We start from the raw sequence: 24,862 nt of genomic DNA, 5'->3' as shown, positions 1-24,862 counted from the left end.
ATTCCAAAAATGTGCTTAAAACAGTCATTTTCTCCCTCCAAGTGGGTTTTACAGGCAATTTTGTCCCTAACTGTTCTTTCAAACTGTGTGGTGGCAGTTCAAATTTTGACACCGCTTTTCTTCCTTATTTTACTAAATTTTTTAGTGTTTATTTAAGTTATTAGATAGAAAATTCAATGAGGATTCCAAAAATGTACTTAAAACAGTCATTTTCTCACTCCAAGTGGGTTTTACAGGCAATTTTGTCCCTGACTGTTCTTTCAAACTGTTTTTCCTGGCAATTTAAATTTTGGCACCGCTTTTCTCCTTGACTATACCAAATTTGGTAGTGTTTTTCAAGTTACTAGATAGGAAATTTTGTGAGGATTCCAAAAATGTGCTTAAAACAGTCATTTTCTCACTCCAAGTAGGTTTTACAGGCAATTTTGTCCCTGACTGTCCTTTCAAAGTTTTTCCTGGCAATTCAAATTTTGACACCGATTATCTCCCTGACAGTACTAAATTTTGTAGGGTTTTTTTAGGTTACTGGATAGGAAATTTTGTGAGGATTCCAAAAATGTGCATAAAACAGTCATTTTCTCACTCCAAGTGGGTTTTACAGGCAATTTTGTCCCTTACTATCCTTTCAAACTGTGTTTCTGGCAATTCAAATTTTGACACCGTTTTTCTTCCTGACTATACCAAATTTTGTGGTGTTTTTCAAGTTACTGGATAGGAAATTTTATGAGGATTTCAAAAATGTGCTTAAAACTATCATTTTCTCACTCCAAGTGGGTTTTACAAGCAATTTTGTCCCTGACTGTCATTTCAAAGTTTTTCCTGTCAATTCAAACTTTGACACCGCTTTACTCGCTGACTATACCAAATTTTGTAGTGTTTTTTCAAGTTACTAGATAGGAAATTTTATGAGGATTCCAAAAATGTGCTTAAAACAGTCATTTTCTCCCTCCAAGTGGGTTTTACAGGCAATTTTGTCCCTAACTGTTCTTTCAAACTGTGTGGTGGCAGTTCAAACTTTGACACCGCTTTACTCGCTGACTATACCAAATTTTGTAGTGTTTTTTCAAGTTACTAGATAGAAAATTCAATGAGGATTCCAAAAATGTACTTAAAACAGTCATTTTCTCACTCCAAGTGGGTTTTACAGGCAATTTTGTCCCTGACTGTTCTTTCAAACTGTTTTTCCTGGCAATTTAAATTTTGGCACCGCTTTTCTCCTTGACTATACCAAATTTGGTAGTGTTTTTTCAAGTTACTGGATAGGAAATTTTGTGAGGATTCCAAAAATGTGCTTAAAACAGTCATTTTCTCACTCCAAGTAGGTTTTACAGGCAATTTTGTCCCTGACTGTTCTTTCAAACTGTGTTTCTGGCAGTTCAAACTTTAACAACACTTTTCTCCTTGATTATACCAAATTTTGTAGTGTTTTTTCAAATTACTGGATAGGAAATTTTGTGAGGATTCCAAAAATGTGCTTAAAACAGTCATTTTCTCACTGCAAGTGGATTTAACAAGCAATTTTGTCCCTGACTATCAGACTGCGCTCAAAAGTTTCTAAAATCATGTTTTAGGAAAAAATTTCTTGCAGTATTCGTTACAAAACGTCGCCTAATTTACAAAAAAATATTTTCTTCTGTAAAAAAAATAGTTTTGTATTAAGGAAGTGATTGACATTTAGTATTATTTTTAAAAATTACACAAATCTAGCCCTAAAGTAGGTAGATTCTGATTAAAATGTCATAAAGTGGCAACACCGAAGTAGCATGTCAATTTTTTTCGGCGTTGTCAAGTTTATAAACGCGTTAGTATTATATCTGATAATACGCTTTTAAAATCTTTTTGGTGACTTTATTAAAAAGATATAATTATTGCTAAATTTGTACTAGACTTCAAAGCAAAAACACTGCTAACAATATATTTTTTTTTGTAATAAAAATTGTAATGTAAATAAAATAATTATATAAAACATTTTGTGAGTTTGAAGAAAATCACAAACAGGTGGCAACGTCGCCACGCTCCGATTGCACGTGGTGGGGATCTCAAGGAAGATGGATGACGGCTTGATTTGTTTTCGTTCAGTTGTCTCTGCGGTAGCGTGCGCGTCAGGCAGCGCTCTGGTCTCGCTTTGTTTCAATAGTCTTGTAACTTTTTAGTGAAAAATTCTATCCAGGTCCCCCTCAAACACCTGGTGCGGGTAGTGTACTTTACGAAACCGACAGACACGGTGCAACGGACGCGAATATTGACCCCGTTAAACTGTCAACTTCCGCCACAAGTGAACTTAACCTAACCTCGAAAGTGCAGCTGGACGTTGACTTTAAAAAAAAACGAAACTGGACGGAATGAGTGTTTTATTCTAATTAACATGATACATAACAAATTCCAGACTGTGTTGGTGTGTGTACGTGCGATAGCTCAACATGAGTCTTCCACAAATCGGTGCTAAGTGAGTCTTCTTGGACGACCTACTTTCCAAGTACTGTTAGCCGCAAGCGGAAAATCCGAGCTTTGGTAATTTTTCCCAAAAAAAAGCGGAAACCTTTTTCGGTCTTTGAAGTGGACTAAAGACTTTGAGAGAGTGATAAAATGCGTTGTCACAAGAAAACCAAAGAAAGTGGTTTCTTTGAGGGCGACTCCACAGAAACTGAGATCATGACCAAAGCACTCAAAAGGACTAAAGTGTTCACCACTTCTGGGGATGGAAAACACATTATGGAATATGTACCTGAAGAAAATTTAGTTTACAGTCATAACTCAGATAAAAATGGTAAGTGTTTTGTGATTATTTATAGTTTAGTATAGTCATACAAAAACTAGTTTAAAGTCAAGGAGCTTGTTGTTTTGTTTTGTATTGTCAAACTTAAATAAGTTGGTTGTAATACAATTGACAATGTCGCAAATATTTTCCATGAAATCCAAATGGTTCATACCAGGAAAAGGCAGCACAAACATTTTGCTAAGTCATTTTTGGAAAAGCAATAAAACTGGACTAGAATTTTATTGAGGGGTCCTATAGAAATATTCAAATAGACCCAATAACTAGGTACTTAACCTAACCTAAGTACCTGTACAGACCCAAGTAATTCTTTTTTAATTGCTTTTCTTATCTGTCCCTGTAAATTTTTATTACTTCCTTGTGCCTCAATATTATTGCTGTCTTTCTTTGCAAATTTTCTATGTTTTATCAAGCTGAATTTGTTCATACAAACATCCAATGCCATTCAAATTATACCTATGAATAGGAACTATTGGAAATCAATGTTCTAGACAAAGATGGCATAAAAACAATAGTTGGTCAGGTGACCACTTTATCAGGAAGTCTGATTGAAATCTCGTGACTGTCAAAATGACTTATTCTAACACACTGACGCATGTCAGTTATAAAGTTTATTTCTATCTTTGTCTAGAGCATTGATTTGCATTTTCTTGACAATTTCTAAATTTTCTTACCTGTAAATGCCTACTACTTTCAAGGGCCATAATACGAACGAGTATATTTTACATGGTGCCGTTAACCCCTACTAAAAGGGAACCCCATGTGGCGAAGGGGCACGTGATCGTTTCCCTTACGCCCTTATGGCATATCTCCGTCATCGGCAACGAACCAGTTCACTATGGGGAGAATTAGTAATTTTAAACTGAAATTCCGCTAGTTTTGACGTGTTAAATTAGACTTAGAGCCAAGCACGTGTACGCCGTTTCACGTCATTAGAAGTAAAACAAAAAAACAGCGTTGATTGAGCCTCATAGGGGCCCCCCTTTTTTATCGTTGAAGTGCGTTGCACCCTCTGTTTTTTTTTTGTCAATATACCCGCACATATGAATGTGATTTGAGGGGAGTATTAATGATGCCGCAAGTTGGACAAAAAAACGGAATTAAAGGAACCACGGCGCAAAACCCAAACGCCGGGTTCACTGAACACTGTTTTACAGTTTGGCGCTATCGCACCAGAGGTCCTTAAACGGCCTTGGGGGGCAGTGCCGCTATACGTTAATGGCCCCTGGGCCAGGTTCCTCTGTTTCAATATAATGACACTTTGATCAATAGATATTATTATGGTATTTAATTAGTCACCATTATTCATTAATTAAGCAGCAAATCTCTACTGTTTTCTACAGCATTCTGTGATGGCTACAATAACCCAGAAATTAAAAAAACTATCATATGATACACATATGATAGTTTCATGATAGGTCACATGATACAGTTTTTCACAATTTGGCAACATTGATTCTTAATACCGCGTCAAAAAAGAAGATTACGCCACCGTGTCACCCTAACCCTATTTCTATTTCAATTTGACTGTTTATGGTTTTTGGCGGATTTGGATTTGAATTTGTTTATTTTTCATTGCTGAAAACAACAAATCCTGAGTAAATATGAGTTTAAAAAAGTGCTTGGTACGGTGTTGCAATAATGCTCAAGTTTTGCCATCCCCATCAAAGAAATCTGCAATTTCGGGAAAGATGGTGGTAATCTTGCAAAAACCGCCTTGTACCGGTGTTAACATCATTTTATTGTAAGTAGTATTTAATCACTTTTCTTACAGATGGTATGAGTGAACTGGTATGTTATTTACCTCAACTCAACCATAACCAGTTGCATAATTATTAGATGTGGCGAGTTGGTTAAACACTGAAAGTAAGGACTAAAACAAGGTCAATCCCTGGCTATAGTTACCACCAACATGACCTATTTATATAACTCTCAGGCTTGCAGAAACTGAATGTGTGACGTGCACTCATACTGCAACACCTTCAGGCACGTATAAACTATAATAGATACATAGTGTGACGTAATGCCGCCAACCTATCGCAAAATAACGACATAAGTGTGCCAATGTTAGGTCATGGGCTGGCACGTAAATCAAACAGTACCGCTCTGGCGGTACCGTCTATAGCTCTGGGGCACACCCACCATATACCATAATGACCGACCACTTTGGACCATATTATACAGACAGTAAAACCCGTTTTTAAAACCACCCTAGCGAAAAGAACCGAGGTAAGGGTGAAGGGTATCAAAACCACCCTAAGATATGATTTACAACCCTTCTTCTTCAGAAGAATATCCTATTTTGCTGTAATGTTAAAGTGACATCCAAATTTTCTAGGTCTCTCTCACACTGTTGTTCTGCCATCTGTTGATTTATTATGTAAACATTTGACATCCCCATCTTTACTCAGAGGACTTTAGATAAATACTTAAAATCCGATATGTTATACAGGAAGTACGCGGTGGTAGTTTCCCCTGAGAATGGGCGTTCCGGTATGGGTTACCACCTGTTTTTCCTATGAGTTTTTTTTTTAAAGACATTAACCTCATTTTTGTTGTTTCAGTTAACTTGTCCGGAGTGGACCGAGTGGACATGTCCCATTTTGATCTGCTCAAGGTTCTCGGAACTGGAGGTGAGTTTTGTTGAGTGTATTATTAGGAATAATTGGGGGATTTCCCCGGGTGAACACCTCGGCAACGTCGCCGCCACGCCGCCATTGAGAGTTTTGACCTCGATAATTCCCCAGCTGAGGGGGGGCTCGGCAACACACGACGTGCAAAATCCATTCTGATAACCCGTAGGCGGGCGTTTGGCGGGGTGTTTGCCCCCTTTTTCGTGCGTTGCGTTGTTTAACTGTTTTTACTCCCTTTTTGACTCACTCAGACTGTATTATTTTGTTCTCTGTACCCTTTTCTATTCAAGTACTTTGACCCTAAGTAATTTTGTAGAACTTTTAATAAAATAGGAATTACAAATTACAAAAGAAGATCAGAACAACGCATTTCATTTAGGTTACACACACACACACACACTTTCTTCTTTGTTGCAACTCGTTGTTATTCAATTTAACCGTGAACAAAGTAAAAGTTATTATATGTGTCTATGTGGTTTTTTCTTGCAGAGGAACGTTTCGTAACATGCTGTTACATCCCATGGTTTTATTTCATATTTAAAAAGAGCAACGTCGTAAACCATGTCAAAAGTCAAAATAATACTTAAAAAAGAGATTATCACATCCAATAGTTTGCTACAAATAATCAATTTAAATCATCTAATCAGGATAAAACTATTTTTTTTATTTGTTTGTGGGGTAGGCTCATTATTGGTTTACCTCCTTGTTTGTCCCTCTCTCTCAGCTGAGAATGAGTTAAAATGAAATAGACACTGCAAATACCTACTCTACTATGTGCTGCACAAAGTACAGTTATTACATTTTTAATAATTTTAAATACAAACAACATACATTACAAAGTAGCCAAAATACCTCTTTTATGAATATCTAATTAAGCTCGTTCAGACTTCTGAGATATTTGTGCTTATTGACTACACAATTAGAAAAGCAAATATTTGGTAATTTGGGTTATGCCTCAATTAGTGAAACTCGTTTAGTTTATGGCCTTCATTTCAATCTTAATGGTAAATAGATGATGTTTTCGACATATACACAGCCAGGTAGTTTGGTCTTATTTTGGCAAAAATTACTTTAGAATGACCTATTAGAATTTTCTTATCTGTTCCTTGTTTTGCCTGTTGTTATCACAGTGGTGCACTCAAATCAGGACCGACTGATTCAGTGTGAGTAAACAATCTGATTGGTTCTTTGTTATAGAAAATATTCAGGTTAAATTTGCCAAATGCGAACAAAGGTTTGTTTCAGAGAATGATTTTGAAACCAAACTAAAAGGTTATCTTCTCATTATGGAATTTCTATGCTCTTTTGCTTGTTCAATGCAGTCAATAAAAAACCTTGATCAACACACATACGTAAATCAGATTTCATTGACGTAAAACTAATTTTGTTTGCTTTTCAGCGTACGGTAAAGTGTTCCTAGTGCGTAAAAGGGGCGGTTCGGACGATGGCCGCCTCTACGCCATGAAGGTGCTCAAGAAAGCCACCATCGTTCAGAAGAAGAAAACGACCGAACACACGAAAACGGAGAGGCAAGTGTTGGAGGCCGTTCGCGACAACCCCTTTCTGGTCACCCTCCACTATGCCTTTCAGACTGATGCCAAATTACATCTCATACTAGGTAAGTCAGTCAAAAAATGGCATTCTTCAGCATACAACAATAAAAATCGAATGCACCCGAGTCGGGACAGATGCGAGGCCCACGCGAACATTAACAATAAGGCGTTACTCATCCGAAAAGCATTTCTGTGCCTTAATATGGTCGAAGACCAGAAGAGTTATGTCAAGTATTCGAGTTGAGTGAATAAATTCATTAGGCTGGTTCGAGATCTTAATTTGGAAGAATTTTGGTGGGGCAATGTCAAAATTCAAGTTTGTTGCCAGTGCAAACAGGAAATAAACCGTATCAGAGTCAATAAAATCGCCATTCACGGTACTAAATCAAAACTTGAAAGAGAAAGTCTCCGGGCCTCATGAAAGTGTCTCACTTTCACTCATGGGGAATTCACCTTGGCTAGAGGTATTTAGAGCTCGAATCAGATGAGAAAAGGCCACCGCATCATCAATGACGCAGTTTTTAAAACTATTTCTTTCTCCTTCTACAGTTGCCGTCGCATTAGATATAATCAGAGGCGTCCTATTAAAATATTCCCGAAAATATATTGTTAAGCGGTCAAAAAGCCACTTGGCAACGTAGTACGGTTTTTACTTGGACACAATTAAAACAGATGCGGCAGCGGCCAGGGACATTTGGACCTTTTTATATGCTTTTACTAGCCGGCACTCTAAACGGTGTTGCCAAGTTTAAAAAAATGTAGTGGCGGACAGGGAGACTTAGGGGGTTAGGTTAGGTTCCGTTTTAGTCTGGTGTTTTGGTTGTATTGTTGATGGTCGCAGTTGAAGTTCACATAGTGTTATGAATAAAAAACGTTATTTTGTCAAAATGTCTTTCAAAAAGGTTGGAAAGAAAGGTGTTATCATATACAGCCAAGGCCGTGAAATCGTCAGTAACGTCTTACAATTTATGAAGAAAGAAGCAGAAGGAGTTTCCATTCCTTTGAAAAACTTGTTGTCTTTTATTTTCTTTATTAAAAACGACGAAAATGTTTCATTTTACTGATAAAATAATAGCACGCCACTGACTGGCTGCAACAACTTGGAAAGTAACGAGAGCAGCAATATTTAAAGCGAGACGTACAGAGATCGTGACATCATCGTTTGATGACGCCTGTGGCCTTTTCTTAGCTGATTCGAGCTCTAATACAAAGTTATCGTTTTTCGGGAAAACGCAACCGATTTTCGTAATCGATGATAATTTCAGGCGGTTTTCTCTCTATCTCTCTCTCAAGTCGCCATTTACGGTTTTGCCATTATAATGACGCAAGTTTCGATAATTTCTTTGTTATTGTAGTGGCTTTAAACATTGAACTCGATGCCATTATCTCCGTTAAACTGTCCAGAAATAAAGTCATCCAGGCAGAAATGGCGGCGACCCCCAAAATTCCGCAAATTTAATCCATTTTAGTGCTGCTGTTTGTTTTATTGCCATAAGGCAGGCAAGGCCATTTCGCGGTGTAACAATAGGTAATCCAGCAAGGTCTAATGAGGTGTTGAAGGTTTTTTTTTAAATTAATTTTTCCGTAATCTTTAATTTTCTGTCAATCCCATGATTGTTATTAAATTTAAGTTCACGTAGTTATTATATTGGTCAGTGAACACCAAAACACACTATCAAATAGCTCAAAATCACTGTTTTGATACGTTGAATTGTTGCACCAACGTATTTAAACTTAACTTGTCGTTTATAGGGTTTTGATCCAAGAAACCATCTAAATATGACTAAACAATGTCATCTGGGAGCCTATTCTTGAAAGCAGGGAACTTCCCTTCCTTCTTTTCAAGAATATGCACCCTGGGTACAACTTGATCTAAGTTCAAAACATAAAGTTCTAAATTATGTTGGGGAGTGTCTCAAAATTTCTAAAGATACTCTAGAGCGTCTAAATTTAACCAAATATACATCCAACTCTCTAAAATTGTGTGTAAAGAAGAGGAGAAGTGTGTAAAAAGGTTCTAATCGTCTAAACACTTAGATTAACGTCTGGATTTGATTAAACGTGGTGTCAACTTTGTAAAACGACAATCATTGACTATACTCTTCTGGTTTTTGGTGCAATCATTTGATTTTGATACCCTTGAGCAGTTAGTTAGTCCATTATCACAAAAACACGGTATACAGACTACCAATTTTATTTCCTTTTGTAGAGCTAATTCTATGATTAAGCCTGGTTTACTAAGGAAACATCCTCCATATTGTACAGGGTTGATCCACATATTCAGACAGCTTGTGGCGACTTTATTTTTGCACATAGAAAAAAGTGTTAATACAAATGTTATAGTAGGCTTTTCTTAATTTATCAGAAAATGTTGTTGTTACGGTGGAAAAACATAAAACACCCTGTATATTTTCTGATAACCTGCTAAATTTTTTTGATTCCAAAAATATACAGGTAGGGTAAATCCAAAAGCGACCATAGGAAAACCGTGTAACGGACAGAGAAACGTACATTATTGCATGCGCGGGACTAAGACAGAAAACAAAAAAAGATCAAGTAGGCCATATTTTCAGCGAGCTGTTGCCAAACGCCAAGTTATTTTGTCGACGGTATTTGAGTGATACTTGGCGTTTGGCAACAGCGCGCTGAAAATATGGCCTACTTGATATTTTTTTCGTTTTCTGTCTTAGTCCCGCGCATGCAATAATGTACGTTTCTCTGTCCGTTACGCGGTTTTCCTATGGTCGGTTTTGGATTTACCACACCTGTATAATACGTTGGCAATTTAGTTTAGTAGGTATTATTAGATTAGTATCCGAGTTATTGGTAATTAAAAATTGTAATTTTATTTTTCAAGATCACAGTTGCCATGAACAACGCTACCATCCACCGCCTACTTATACTAGAAAGCCTAGAAAGTGCTTGTCAAAAATTCCAATATGGCGGAAATATTGGTGACAGTTTGCGTTTGTTTGTATTGCGGAAATTGAGTTTTTTGAGGATTAGACGAATTTTTACGGTTTAAAATCAAAACTTGAGGTTATTTGCGTAAGATATTTTTGTTTGCTGCCGTTCATAAGTTTTTCAAGCCGCATTGTAACAGCAATTCAGGAAAAAGCGTAACCGTGTCAGTTTTTTACTTTACAAAGAAAAGTGACATTTTAGACTTTCTAGTATGGAGGGCGGTGTACCATCATTTGACGTCACGATGACGTAATTTAACAAAACAATATTATTGACCAACTGTCAAACTACGTCATCGTGACGTCAAACGATAGTTATTCACCAAGGCAACTGTAAAGATGTAATTACAATTTTTAAATGCCTCGAACTCGAAAACAGTTGAACCAAACGTCAACATATTAAACATTTTCGGAATCAGGAGAAACAGGTCTATCAAATTATCAGAGAATATACAGGGTTTTCCATTAAAATTTGGCTGTACTTCTAATTTCTGATCATCACATAATTATCTCACCGAATTATTTACCTGAAATCGTATAATTTGTTACAGATTACGTTGCGGGGGGTGAATTATTCACCCACTTGTATCAGAGAGAGCATTTCACGGAAGATGAGGTGCGGATCTATATTGGAGAGATCATTCTGGCGTTGGAAAAGCTGCACGCCGTAAGTAATCGAATCGATTGGGTTTTCTTTGGAACACCCACCGTTTTTGCGTACTTTTTGGTGGTTTATCGTCGACGACCTTGCTCAGAAACACGTGTTGCGTTGCATGCACGTGCCTCCTAGCTGTTGTTTTCGCTGTCATAACCAACATCGACCAGCAGACGGTTTTGAAGACATTTCGATGGTTTATCGTTCTGAATTATCGAGTATTGTTCCGAAATGTGTTATTATCGTCAACATTCTCCGTAGGAACGAACCAACAAACATCGTTCTAGGTATTGCAGCCATTTTATGGACGTATTTTGTTATGCACGACACTAATGACGACTGTTTTGTGTTGTTATTACTAGCGCACACGTAAATATTGTTTTTTTTCTTATTAAGTCAAAATCTTTTAAGCGATTTATCGAAACCTTGACAAATCCTACCGAGTTATGTAACGTTTGGGGCCGGAGCGAAAATAAAACTCAAGGTTGGAGGCATATTATAAGCTTTAACGACAAGTCGATTTTTTTTTTGCGTTATCTGGACGAGTGCTAATTTATATCGGCATTATCGCACTCCAATCTACATTTTTCAGTTTTCCGTACTGACCAAAGGTGATGTTATGGTGAACCAAAACACTAAACATAACCAGTCCAATTGACTAGTTCCATGAAATCAACGCTCGTCATTTGACAGTTCTGCATCTCTGTCCTTTCGTTGTTTTAAATATAATTCAATGAAACTTTCCGTTCTGTTTATACTAAAAAAAAAACACGAACGATTGTTTTATTATTATTACAAACTTTACTCAATGAGCACGCTTTCGTAATGTTTGTTGTAGGAAAATTATTTTTTCTGGTTCAGTGTTAACCCAAGGTTAGTTCAGGTTAACTAGAGGTTAGTTACCCTGTCCGGTCATTGATACAATTTGTCACTGCAACTAGGGTTATCCAGGGCGAAAACAATAAAATTCTCTGGGGATTTTAGTTTTGAAAATAAAATTAGGTGGATCAAACAGCACGTGGAAAGTTTCACGTGGACGGCCCCGCTTTTCAAACGATTTTCCTTGCGGCTGCGTTCCCAGCTTTTAATTTCCTTCACGTGCTCCACGTTTCTGAACTCTCTCTGTTTGTGCAGTTTCAAGTTTCTAGCTGAATTTGAAGGGACAAGGTGTTGGTAAACCTGGGGGCGGTCTGAATCTGGTGGCTCCGAGCACCACCTGTCCATTTTTTGCCTCTCTCTCTTGTCTCGCATACAAAGAGTGATGTTGAGAGCATCTGTTGCTAGCTGCACCATCGACATATAAAATTCCTCGAGTCTGGTTAATTTCTCCTAAAAGTTTTTACTTAACTGTCAGCAGTATTTCCTAGATATCCCAGAGTTGTCATTGGCGTCCGCTCAAGGTTTACTTACATCTCGACGCAAGCACGTGCATCATATCGCAATCAGCTGTTTTTGTGTAGTTTAATCTTCAAGGCGAAAGTTTGTATGTGGAAATCATTAGCGGCGCAATTCTACTGAAATCCTAATTCTGGGTGGCAGGAAAGATTCAGTCACCAGACACCGAATCAGGGTAAAAGACCCCCAGGTTTTTCTACCTTATGGGGCCAGGTGTGTATCCCGTTTACATTTAATCGGGGTCGGGCAGGTTGCCACCGCAGCCTTGGCTTGATATAGTCAGTTCCAAATAAATTGTGTAACAATAATTTTCCTTCTGTTACAGTTGGGTATCATATACAGGGATATCAAGTTGGAAAACATCCTGGTGGACGAGAACGGACATATCGTGCTCACCGATTTCGGTCTGTCTAAGGAACTGTCCAGAGACGAGGGAGAGCAAAGGGCCTACTCGTTTTGCGGCACCATCGAATACATGGCTCCCGAAGTGGTCAAGGGGGGCACCCAAGGACACGATATCGTAAGTATATTGACGATTTTCCGCATGCCATAACCGGTCTTTGTACGCGATAATGTCACGCTGGTCCGTAACGGGTTTATCTGCTTGAACACCTGTCATTTGCCTGCATATCAATAATTAGTAGATTAGCCTTGCAACCGAAACAGGAACTACTTTTATCTTGTTGCAACGAAAAGTGTTCGAAAAAAGATAGATTTCAGGGAATTACTGTGTCAAGGTTGTTTTGCTAGTTTAGTCTTCAAAATAACTTCGAAATACCTGCTAGAACTAAGCACAGTACATCAGTACTTGATGGGTATAACCGTAGTCCTTGGATTGATTGGAATCACTGAAGTAAAATTCCATTTGCTGCAGTATGTTGGTGTAAAGGTGTTTTTTTGCGGTGTCTGGATTTTTCCGAGTGTTCCCCCTTTCTTAGGGGCAGTTCACGTTCACCTTCACCCATTTGATTAACAGTTAAAACACTTTATTTTAACTACAAAGCGAGATATACCTCAGTTAAGCCAGAAAGCCTTTTTGTAAACATACATAACCTCAAAACCCTGTCAACTGTCAATTCCACATTTAGTTCGTGTCTCTCTCTAACGCGCGCTAGATAATTCTGACGACGGAGAACGCAACAAAAGTCAAAACATAACTTTCTAACCTCACTTCTAAGGGATGTCAACATTTTAATTCCTTGTAATGTAATTAAAGTAAAAAGTTAAGTTTAAACAATTATAGGTACATAAGATTAAAAAAATGACACATATTCCTTGTACTTTAATAATGTGACGAACTCATATCGCAGCCCTAATCGGCCAAAGGAGGAAATAAGTCTATCGGAAATACTGAAAGTTTCCATTCGAGCTGCACAAGCTGGAGGAAAACTGGTATTCTCAACTAGAAACCACCTCAACATACATTCCAAAGGAAAAACTAAAGAAGGATTGAATGAGAGTGTAACCACCGCGGATTGTTTGAGCCACTGTGTCATGAAAGGATTGATACGACAGTCTTTTCCTAATGTGGCTTTCATATCTGAAGAGTCTAAGGTGCCTTGTGTTAGGAGGTAATGTTGAGATTCAGGGTGACCCACTAAAGGCCAGTGACATCACGATATGGATTGACCCACTGGATGCAACTCATGAATATACAGAAAAACTGTATGAGTATGTAACTACCATGGTATGTGTGGCTGTGAAAGGTAAACCAGTAATAGAGGTGATACCCATTTAGCAATGTTACTTCATTCACAAAACTTAAAACCCAATAAGGTTAGTTGTGAAAGGGTCAATTTGTATGCCTAGAAATATAGATACTCATTTAAAGGCTGCCACCTGGAACTAAGCAGAGAGAACTTAAGGACAGTAGGGTATAACCGAGGATGCTTGGAAGAGGAAGAGTGGGCAGGACACATCTTAATGTGGTGTCCAGCCTTCACTCGTTCGCGGACAACATTCTTGAGACAATACCATTATTCCTATTGAAAATTTGAGCCTAGACGGAAAATCACGAAAGAAAATAGGCGGCTAAGTCAATTAAATGGGAAGGTCGTCCTGTTTAATGGAGTTTATTAGAAAACTGTATGTTTCGCAAGCGAAAAAGTAATATTAGATGTTGTGAGTGGGTTTGCGCAGCTGCCCCGCAATTACTAATTTGTATCGATGCACTGGGGCAATGTCAGAGAAGGTTGGGAAGGTCAGTTTTATGTTTCTAATTGCAGTTTTGTTTCGGAAAAAACTGCTGCACTTTAAATAATTGATGATTAGAGAGTTGGAACTGGATTGTTGTTGTTGTCGCGCTCATGTCTGGCAACGCCACCAGTCTAAATTGGTCCTGAAGATGACTTAGAATCACCCTTCTAGTACTAATCAGAAACAATTTGGAGAATTTCCAAGTAGTGTTCTAAAAAAAAATCAGTCGGGCGGTCAATATATTGACTGGACGCATTAACCTAAATAATTCCAAAACGAGTTTAATTATTACACACATTTTTTGGTTGGCGCTAGTTGTCACCACCGGGCCAAACAATTCGGAATTACATCGCAATCGGCGAACGCAGTTGTCGCAATGATGTGCAAACGTTTTTATTAAGTCATGACCTAAAAACCTACATTCCGATGGAATGTCTGCGCGAGTTAGATAATTTACTGGTAGCAACGCGAAAGTAAAACCTCTAAAGGTGCGAACGGTACCGTATTTTAGTCAGTCAGTTAGTCTTCTAAGTTAGAAGTCTTATAGCTACGGGAAAACTTTCCATTAATAACGCGGCTTGTCCTAAAAACCCGAATTTCGTGGGAAAATCGATTATTACAACGTTTCCTTTTCGGAACATCCTTAAATTATCCCCTTCTTAAACACTATAATTAAAGTGCGTGGCGACATCTATTGACAACGAGTTCCTGGTAGTTTCAAACTGTCAGTGTTAGGTTCTTGCAACGTTGCCGATTGTTTGTGACCTTTCTTCAAGTGGTATCCGATATTTTCACTTAAGTTTTTTTAGTTTCCTGGCGGAAAAATCATTGACAAAGTCCGGTACACACGCGCCGGAATCGAGGTCAAGCCGAATCGTTCCGTTACACTTGTTCAGCGCCCCGGTACGACTATAAGTAACAGTACTCCTTGGTATATTGTCGTAACACTTTTTCGGCTCACTCTCATTAAATACCTTCCCATGTTACTTGGTGCATCTCATGTTTGGTTGTTGTTTTACTTTTTCTCTCCGCGCCCCCCCTAGCTGACGTTGCCAGATTGCTGAAACAGTCCAAGGGTTAGGATTTTTTTGAGTAAAACAATAGAAAAAGAGGTGACAAAAATTTCATCAGTTTGGCCCTGATGCATATGGCAACCTGAACGTACTTGTGACACACTTCGATAGCCTACTTTTCGGCCAAGTCGTAAGAACTGGCTTTTTTCTGTTATACACGTACAAGTCGCATTCGAAGTAAATAATAATGGCGTCTACCACATTGATACATTTGATTAGGTGCGTGGCTCGGTCACCTTCGCGTCACGTAAATATGTTTTTTGTTTACATCAGGCTTTGCCGCATTCAAAATTCGACTCTATACCTACACGTGTTTTCAATTACATATTTTCTAAGCAACCGTGGCAATGTTGCCGTTTTATTGGCCGCGCTAGATCGTAAAACTGTCACTTGAGTGGAATTGACAGTTGATCTGCTCAGTTTATGTTTAAAAGCGGAATAAACGTGATTTTTACACGCAATTAACCTTATTTTGCATTAAAACGCTTTTCTTTCAAAAAACGAGGGGTTTAAGACAGTTTGAGAACCACTGGTGACACTCAGAGGGTTCTTTGTAATCTAAAATGTTGAAAAACAGTTTGAAAACCACTGATTTCTTACTCATTTCACTCAAAAAATGCACTTAACCTTATTTTGTATTAAAACCCTTTTCTTTCCAAAATGAGGGGTTTAAGACAGTTTGAGAATCACTGGTGACACTCTGAGGGTTGTATCTAAGCAAAAATGTCAAAACACAGTTTGAGAACCACTGATTTCTTACTCATCTCACTCAAAAAATGCAATTAACCTTGTTTGGTATTAAAACGCTTTTTTTCCCAAAATGAGGGGTTTAAGACAGTTTGACAACCACTGATGACACTTTGAGAGTTCTCTCTAAGCAAAAATGTCAAAAAACAGTTTGAGAACCACTGATTTCTCACTCACTTCACTCATAAAATGCAATTAACCTTATTTTGTATTAAAACGCTTTTCTTTCAAAAATGAGGGGTTTAAGACAGTTTGAGAACCACTGGTGACACTCTGATGCTTCTCTCTAAGCAAAAATATCAAAAAACAGTTTGATAACCATTGATTTCTTACTCATTTCACTCAAAAAATGCACTTAACCTTATTTTGTATTAAAACGCTTTTCTTCCCAAAATGAGGGGTTTTAAGACAGTTTGAGAACCACTGGTGACACTCTGAGGCTTCTCTCTAAGCGAAAATGTCAAAAAACAGTGTGAGAACCACTGATTTCTTACTCATTTCACTCAAAAAATGCAATTAACCTTATTTTGTATTAAAACCCTTTTCTTCCCAAAATGAGGTGTTTAAGATAGTTTGAGAACCACTGGTGACACTCTGAGGGTTCTCTGAAAGCAAAAATATCAAAAAACAGTTTGATAACCACTGATTTCTTACTCATTTCACTCAAAAAATGCAATTAACCTTATTTTGTATTAAAACGCTTTTCTTTCAAAAATGAGTGTTTAAAACAGTTTGAGAACCACTGGTGACACTCTGAGGGTTCTCTCTAAGCAAAAATATCAAAAAAACAGTTTGAGAACCACTGATTTCTCACTCATTTCACTCAAAAAATGCACTTAACCTTATTTTGTATTAAAGCGCTTTTCTTCCCAAAATGAGGGGTTTTAAGACAGTTTGAGAACCACTGGTGACACTCTGAGGGTTCTCTCTAAGCAAAAATGTCAAAAAACAGTTTGAGAACCACTGATTTCTCACTCATTTCACTCAAAAAATGCACTTAACCTTATTTTGTATTAAAACGCTTTTCTTCCCAAAATGAGGGGTTTTAAGACAGTTTGAGAACCACTGGTGACACTCTGAGGGTTATCTCTAATCAAAAATGTCAAAAAACAGTTTGAGAACCACTGATTTCTCACTCATTTCACTCAAAAAATGCACTTAACCTTATTTTGTATTAAAACGCTTTTCTTCCAAAAAGGAGGGGTTTTAAGACAGTTTGAGAACCACTGGTGACACTCTGAGGGTTCTCTCTAAGCAAAAATGTCAAAAAAACAATTTGAGAACCACTGATTTCTCACTCATTTCACTCAAAAAATGCACTTAACCTTATTTTGTATTAAAACGCTTTTCTTCCCAAAATGAGGGGTTTTAAGACAGTTTGAGAACCACTGGTGACACTCTGAGGGTTCTCTCTAAGCAAAAATGTCAAAAAAACAATTTGAGAACCACTGATTTCTCACTCATTTCACTCAAAAAATGCACTTAACCTTATTTTGTATTAAAGCGCTTTTCTTTCAAAAAAAAGGGGTTTAAGACAGTTTGACAACCACTGGTGACACTCTGAGGCTTCTCTCTAAGCAAAAATGTCAAAAAACAGTTTGAGAACCACTGATTTCTCACTCATAAAATGCAATTAACCTGATTTTGTATTCAAACGCTTTTTTTCCAAAATGAGGGGTTTAAGACAGTTTGACAACCACTGGTGACACTCTGAGGCTTCTCTCTAAGCAAAAATGTCAAAAAACAGCTTGAGAACCACTGATTTCTCACTCATAAAATGCACTTAACCTTATTTTGTATTAAAACGCTTTTCTTCCAAAAATGAGGGGTTTAAGACAGTTTGAGAACCTTGAGTTCAATTTGCTGAGTTATGACAGTGACACTGTCACTAGTGACAGACGATCTATTGACATGTTATTAACTAGGGCTGGGCGCTACTGTTAGAGATGTGTTAAGAAAACGCATTAATTTTTTTTTTTTATGAAAATCTTTTGTTTTTGGTTTCTCTGACCACTGAATAGGTTTTGTAGGTAATTTAAGTTAAGCAAAACTCTTTACTAAGCAACCAACAAGCTACTAGCACTTCACATATTTTGATAAGGAATTTTAAAAAAACAATGGTTTTATTCATTATTATTATTGTTGTAGTTGCCGTGCGGGTAATTAAAATTTTCACCTTCATTGCCACCATCGGTTATTTGGCGTATCAAACCAATTAACGAGCCGAGATAGCTAGGAGAAGGCCGATTGTTCGATAATCACGGTGATTCCACGTAAATCAATCAACGACTATTGGAAAAAGTGTCACCACGCCACTGGGTGCCGTTTTGTCACCCTAAGTACAAACAATTGTGCCACCTGGACTTCCTAGAGGCCCCTTTAGCCTTGTTCAAGAATGTGAATCGCGGATAAAGGAAGAATTTCGAAATTAGCAATCCAGTGGCGTAACCCGTTATTGCAGTCATTTTTTTTTCATTAGTTTATGCAAACTGTACAAATTACATTAATTATCTGTTGATAAAGTATCGCTCGGTTGTCAATAGGCGGAACCCTACAAGGCGTATTTACATTGGTTTATCGCAGGAAAACAAGTCCCAGTTGTCAAGAAACAACATAAACAGAAACTATTTTGTTGATCTAGGAAACTAGACTATCAGGTCGTGAACAGTCCCCTTCAGGACCTTTTACCTGATGCCCAGCACGTGTGCGAAATGGTGGCAGTGGCGTCCTCGTTGCGTAATCGGCCTAAGATTCGGTGACGCAAAAGGGTACCACCACGTCTCCGTCCCACCCGCACTATTAGACAGAGACCAACTTCGTCCTTGTCGCGAAAGGTGGCCCCGTTTCACTTTGCGCCGATCTAGGTTATATTACGCTTGTACTATGAGTAACTATACTATTCGAATTGGTTCCCTCCAAGGTTGGTTGGGTATGCCAATTTAGGGTTCCTCTCGGACAATTTAGGCGAGAGAGAGAAAAACCAAAATGGCTCCGGCGGTACCATCATCGCCGCTGACCTCGTTTCGGGTTTCCTTTTCTATTGCGTACCCAATTTCACTTTCCTTTCTCCGGCGAGGGAGAGGGGAGCGCCTTACTTCATAACCGTGCGCTAAAGGACATTTTTAACGGTACCCGGCGGTATTCGATGAAATAATAAGCTAACCGATTCGCTTCAACGAAAACGAACGGCTTTTTACCTGGGCGAAATCGCCGTTTTGACTTAACTGACCATGTTTGTGAACTCAGCTGATTCTCATCGCGTTTGCATTTCTTTGGCCACTGTGTAACTTTTACACAATATTCTAGACACTTTGGGCTATATTGTGTAAAAAATTGAAGCTTCTAACATAAAAACTCAATTTGTGGTGATTTTTTAAAATTTCCACACACCAACACCCACCTTGGGGGGTAGAGTACCAATTTCAGTTTAATCACTCAAGCTGGCAAATTTCTAGGGAAATTACCCTTAGAAAAGTGACAAGTGTGCTTAAGTATCTATTAGAACATTAAAAAAAAGGACACTTTTTTGCATGAGTTTGAAAAAGAGAAGAGTTTGTCGGAGCTAGCAAATTATTGTTTAAAAAGAATAGATCGTTGTTTGTGGCAGCTATCAGTTCATTTTTCGTACGGTAGGCGGCGCGTCGATTAGTTGATGGCGTGTGTATCGCGCGCAAAAGATGGGAGTGAGGTTAAGAAAAGATGGGGGATGTAACACTTTTTGGGGTTTTCCCAGTATTTTTAAGGACTCTTGTTATTAAACCAGTGTTCTTTTTGAAACGGGTTGTTTTATTGTGCCGGACAGTGATTACCAGGATCACCTTACGTACGTGGCTTCAGGAAGCGGTGTTTTCTTGAGATGACGCGAGTTGCTAAACTTTCATAGTACATATCCAAACTGTTACCTACCACAAATGAGGATTACCAACTTGTACTACATTTTGTTTGTGTTGTAGTGTGAAAAACTCACTCGATTTTAATGTCGCAATTATTTTGCATTGAATGCAACTGCGAAGTTGCTGTTGGTAAAGTGTCTCAAAGTGCACTAGAACACGGGGCTTATCTTTGTAATTCCAGGCGAGCGGATTAATTCAATTAATAGATTCTATTTTTAAGCAGCATTGCAAAGTACAAGGTTTAGCTGTGCATATATTTATAGGTCGTGATAACTTGTTGCTTTGGCCAGGCTAACCTAATAAATGTACAGCTATTCTGTAGGTCATGGTTCATATATGCCATGTAGAGAAGGAGTGGTTGTTGTAACGTAAAAAGTGTGGACTTTACCCAAAAAGAGACAGTGCCAGACTGTAAATAACCAGTTTATACTTAAGTACGTTATTTCCTGAGAAAACGTCAAGGTTTACCAGTGGGTGTGGGTGACTGGACCATTCGCTTTGTGCTTTAGTGAATGAAATTGTTTTTGTCCTTAAAACTCTCCAGAAAATGGGCCAAGGACTGGAAAAAGTCTTGTAAATGTAATTTCAATCGACCTAGAAACCGTTAATCCTCCTCCATGCTCGGCTAAATGGGTTAAGTGCCAGGAAAACCAAAAGAAACGTGCCGACCATTTTAGAAAACAAGTTTGCATTTTAGGTTATTTTTAAATGTAACTTTTCGGGTCGTCCGTTATAAATAGAACGCTTCAATCAGCTGTTTTTAAATTATGTTATTAACAATGATTTTTTCCAGGCTGTGGATTGGTGGTCTGTTGGCGTTTTGACCTACGAACTACTCACGGGAGCTTCCCCCTTCACTGTGGAGGGGGAACGCAACACCCAACCGGAAATCTCTAAAAGAATTTTGAGGACCACGCCTCCTATTCCTGACTGTAAGTTTTCTAAAAACCCCCTTTAGACTTTTGGCTTTACTGAACCATTTTACACAGCTCTAGGCAAAGATGTGGCAGACTTTATCAGCAAACTGCTGGTAAAGGACCCCAGGCGACGTCTTGGTGGTGGGGAAGAAGATGCCAAAGAACTGAAACGGCACGCCTTCTTCAAATGTTTAGACTGGAATAAACTGGCCAATAAAGAGATTCCGGCACCTTTTGTACCTGTGATTAGGTAAAGTAGCTCTTAAAGTGACTTTTGTGACAGGTTGTAATGTGTACGTCTGACAGAAACGAGCTGGACGTGTCCAACTTCAGTGAAGAGTTCACCACCATGTCGCCGACAGATTCACCGGCCGTGGTACCGCCCAACTACGATAAACTCTTCAAAGGTTACTCGTACGTGGCGCCCTCTATCGTTTTCTCAAAGAACGCCCTCTCGGGTAGAGGTTGCGACCCCTACAGTTTCCTCCAGTCCCAGCTGGACAACTCCCCCTTCTTTCAACAATACGAAATGGACTTGGACGAACCAATTTTGGGGGACGGTACTTTTTCGATTTGTCGGAAATGCACTCAGCGCAGCACTGGCAAGGAGTTTGCCGTCAAAATTATCAGCAGAGTGCGAGATTGTACCCAGGAAATTAATCTGCTCCGGGCCTGTCAAGGCCATCCCAATATTGTCAGTTTGATTGATTGTTTGCACGATGACAGGTGAGAATCAATTGTTTTTTGAAATGTTGTTTCTGTTTTATAGGGTTGTTCATTAGAAATTTAAAATTTTCATAAATCTTATTAATCTTGAAAATTGCAAAGCTTTAATCCCAAAAACAAAGTTTCACACAAAAATTCAACACAAATTCAGTTTTTATGTTAAAAGTTAGTGTTTATTAGAAGGATCAGATTCCAAAAATATGCTTAAAACAGTCATTTTCACACTACAAGTGGATTTCAAGTCCCTGACTGTCCTTCCGAACTGTGTTTCTGGCAGTTCAAACTTTGACACCGTTTTCGCACTGACTGTACCAAATTTTGTAGTGTTTTTTCAGGTTATTGAATAGAACATTTAACGTAGATTCCAAAAATATGCTTAAAACAGCCATTTTCTATTTCCAAATAAATTTTACAGGCGATTTTGTCCCTGACTGTCCTTTCAAACTGTGTTTCTGGTAGTTCAAAGTTTGACACTGCTTTTCTCGCAGACTGTACTAAATTTTATAAGACTTTTTCCAGTTATTATATAGGAAATTAAATGAGGATTCCAAAAATGTGCTTAAAACTGTCATTTTCTCATTCCAAGTGGGTTTTACAGGCGATTTTGTCGTTGACTGTCCTTTCAAACTGTGTTTCTAGCAGTTCAAATTTTGACACTGTTTTTCTAACTGACTATACTCGATTTTTTAGTGTTTTTCTAGGTTAGTAGATAGAAAATTTAATGAGGATTCCAAAAATGTGCTTAAAACTGTCATTTTCTCATTCCAAGTGAGTTTAATAGACGATTTTGTCGCTGACTGTCCTTTCAAACTGTGTTTCAAGCAGTTCAAATTTTGACACTGTTTTTCTAACTGACTATACTCGATTTTTTAGTGTTTTTCTAGGTTAGTAGATAGGAAATTTAATGAGGATTCCAAAAATGTGCTTAAAACTGTCATTTTCTCATTCCAAGTGGGTTTTACAGGCGATTTTGTCGCTGACTGTCCTTTCAAACTGTGTTTCAAGCAGTTCAAATTTTGACACTGTTTTTCTAACTGACTATACTCGATTTTTCAGTGTTTTTCTAGGTTAGTAGATAGGAAATTTAATGAGGATTCCAAAAATGTGCTTAAAACTGTCATTTTCTCATTCCAAGTGAGTTTAATAGACGATTTTGTCGCTGACTGTGTTTTCAAACTGTGTTTCTGCCAGTTCAAACTTTGGCAGCACTTTTCTCCCTGACTGTACCGAATTTTGTGATTTTTTTTTTGGTTATTGGATAGGAAACTTAATGAGGATTCCAAAAATGTGCTTAAAACTGTCATTTTCTCATTCCAAGTGGGTTTTACACGCGATTTTGTCTCTGACTGTCCTTTTAAACTGTGTTTCTGGCAGTTCAAATTTTGACACTGTTTTTCTAACTGACTATACTCGATTTTTTAGTGTTTTTCTAGGTTAGTAGATAGGAAATTTAATGAGGATTCCAAAAATGTGCTTAAAACTGTCATTTTCTCATTCCAAGTGAGTTTAACAGACGATTTTGTCGCTGACTGTGTTTTCAAACTGTGTTTCTGCCAGTTTAAACTTTGGCAGCACTTTTCTCCCTGACTGTACCGAATTTTGTGCTTTTTTTTTTGGTTATTGGATAGGAAACTTAATGAGGATTCCAAAAATGTGCTTAAAACTGTCATTTTCACACCACAAATGGGTTTTACAGGCGATTTTGTCCTTGCCTGTCCTTTCAAACTGTGTTAAAGTCTTTCAATTTGTCTGAAAACTGGTTACAAATAACGGGTGTTTAATAATTGTTATGGTCAGGTCGCCTATGGATGGCAATTGTCACAAAAAGCGTATGTCTTGGATAACGTTGCGATTATATGACAGCTGTCAATCCGCCGGAGAACCACAGCCAACTACGACCATAACAATTATTGAACACCCGTTATAATTTTTAAGCCTCTCAAGACAATTTTTAAGTTGGGTTGGGTTGGTTTTGGGTTTTTGAACGTAACAACTCAATTATCTCGTAAACGAAGTTTTAAATCTGAATTTTATAAGAAATAGTTATTTTGTCAAATTGAACAAGTAAAGTAAAAAAAAAAAACTGAAATTTTTGAAAAATATCCAGTGACGTAGAGAATAAGGCAGTCTTTCTGAATTTGTTGTCATTTGTGTGCGTTCATAAAGAAGTTGGTTGGATGGTTTATGTAAAGGGTTCTTGGGATCTCTTCTATTTTTATAATCTTATCTTATTTCTTGTTAAAAATTAGGGTCAGTTTGTATTATGTTGCTTATTTCTCTTTCCAGCTACACGTACTTAGTAATGGAATTGCTAGAAGGTGGCGAACTGTTCGACCGGATCCGTAATCGTACCAGATTTCTCGAAAGTGAAGCGTCGGCCATTTTGAAAAAACTGGTCTCGGCCGTTAGTTTTATGCACGATCGTGGCGTGGTTCACCGGGATTTGAAGCCCGAAAATTTAGTTTTTACGTCGTCCGAGGAAGATGCCGAAATCAAAATCATCGACTTTGGATTCGCCCGTCTCAAAAGGGAAAAAGAATCTTTACACACTCCATGCTTCACTCTTCACTACGCCGCCCCCGAAGTACTGAAAGGCGATCCGGAAGGCTACGACGAGAATTGCGACCTGTGGAGTTTAGGGGTGATTCTCTACACGATGCTGTGCGGTAAAGCGCCGTTTCACGCGCGTAGCCGCGACGAAAACGTCGTCTCCATTATGGAACGCATCAAATGTGGAGATTTCAATTTTGATTCGCCCGCTTGGGAGGACGTGTCCCTCGACGCAAAGAAAGTGGTGGAGGGGTTGCTCACCGTCACCCCGAGTCAGCGCCTGCAAATGGTCGATCTGAGATGCAACGATTGGGTGCAGGGCAAGCAGCATGGAAAAATGGGCGAAACTGCTCTGATGACGCCCGATGTGCTGTCCACGGGAGCCGAGAGAACGTTACAGACCACGTTTAGTGCCTTCCACCAAGCCCAACGTGAAGGATTCAGATTACAGGTGAGAATTGTTCCTTACTTGTGGCTGGTTGTTTGTACATTTGTATTCCTTTATAAATGGACTATAATCCTACATCGTTCTTATTTCATATTTGAATAAAACGCAAAAAATATATAAAATATGTTAGTTTTTACAAAAATTTAATAAAAAGATTCAAATTTGCTCTGCTAGATATGATGTTTTGGGTTTTCACCAATTAACTGCCAGGAGCTGTTTCTATCATCAGTCTTTACAGTGTTTAAGTTGCTATAACTTTTTGTCCAGTGAAATAAGAATAAGTTTTCGTGTCGCGCTATAAAACGTGTTATTTGGCAACATTGCACTTTGCCTTCAG

The 24,862-nt window shown here is 38.2% G+C and overlaps 1 protein-coding gene and 2 long non-coding RNA genes across 4 annotated transcripts in view; 2 read left to right on the top strand and 1 right to left on the bottom strand.

Annotated features, from left to right (window-relative positions):
• Window positions 1-24,862, top strand: part of LOC145734697 (ribosomal protein S6 kinase alpha-5-like) — a 29,576-nt gene that overhangs the window by 1,513 nt on the left and 3,201 nt on the right. The window contains exons 1-9 of one of the 2 annotated variants that reach the window (XM_081988224.1): window positions 1,933-2,767; window positions 5,341-5,409; window positions 6,809-7,027; window positions 10,477-10,592; window positions 12,301-12,495; window positions 20,678-20,816; window positions 20,874-21,051; window positions 21,108-21,527; window positions 23,814-24,528. In XM_081988224.1, the coding sequence (XP_081844350.1) occupies window positions 2,587-2,767; window positions 5,341-5,409; window positions 6,809-7,027; window positions 10,477-10,592; window positions 12,301-12,495; window positions 20,678-20,816; window positions 20,874-21,051; window positions 21,108-21,527; window positions 23,814-24,528 (2,232 nt within the window). In that variant the 5' untranslated portion in view covers window positions 1,933-2,586. Of the gene's footprint in view, window positions 1-1,932; window positions 2,768-5,340; window positions 5,410-6,808; window positions 7,028-10,476; window positions 10,593-12,300; window positions 12,496-20,677; window positions 20,817-20,873; window positions 21,052-21,107; window positions 21,528-23,813; window positions 24,529-24,862 lie in introns of those variants that run through there. The other variant, XM_081988225.1, reaches the window with a different exon arrangement.
• On the top strand, window positions 15,833-19,768 carry LOC145734823 (uncharacterized). The gene is made up of 2 exons (XR_014179497.1): window positions 15,833-16,300; window positions 16,783-19,768. It is a non-coding gene; the product is annotated as an uncharacterized LOC145734823 (long non-coding RNA).
• On the bottom strand, window positions 16,763-17,568 carry LOC145734830 (uncharacterized). Its single transcript, XR_014179504.1, has 2 exons — window positions 17,452-17,568; window positions 16,763-16,793 (listed from the first exon to the last, which is right to left on the bottom strand). It is a non-coding gene; the product is annotated as an uncharacterized LOC145734830 (long non-coding RNA).

Source organism: Ips typographus, linkage group LG10, assembly GCF_016097725.1.
Source record: "Ips typographus isolate SLU linkage group LG10, UJ_Ityp_2.0, whole genome shotgun sequence".
NCBI classification, from domain to species: domain Eukaryota; kingdom Metazoa; phylum Arthropoda; class Insecta; order Coleoptera; family Curculionidae; genus Ips; species Ips typographus.
This window is presented reverse-complemented; position numbering and strand designations above follow the sequence as displayed.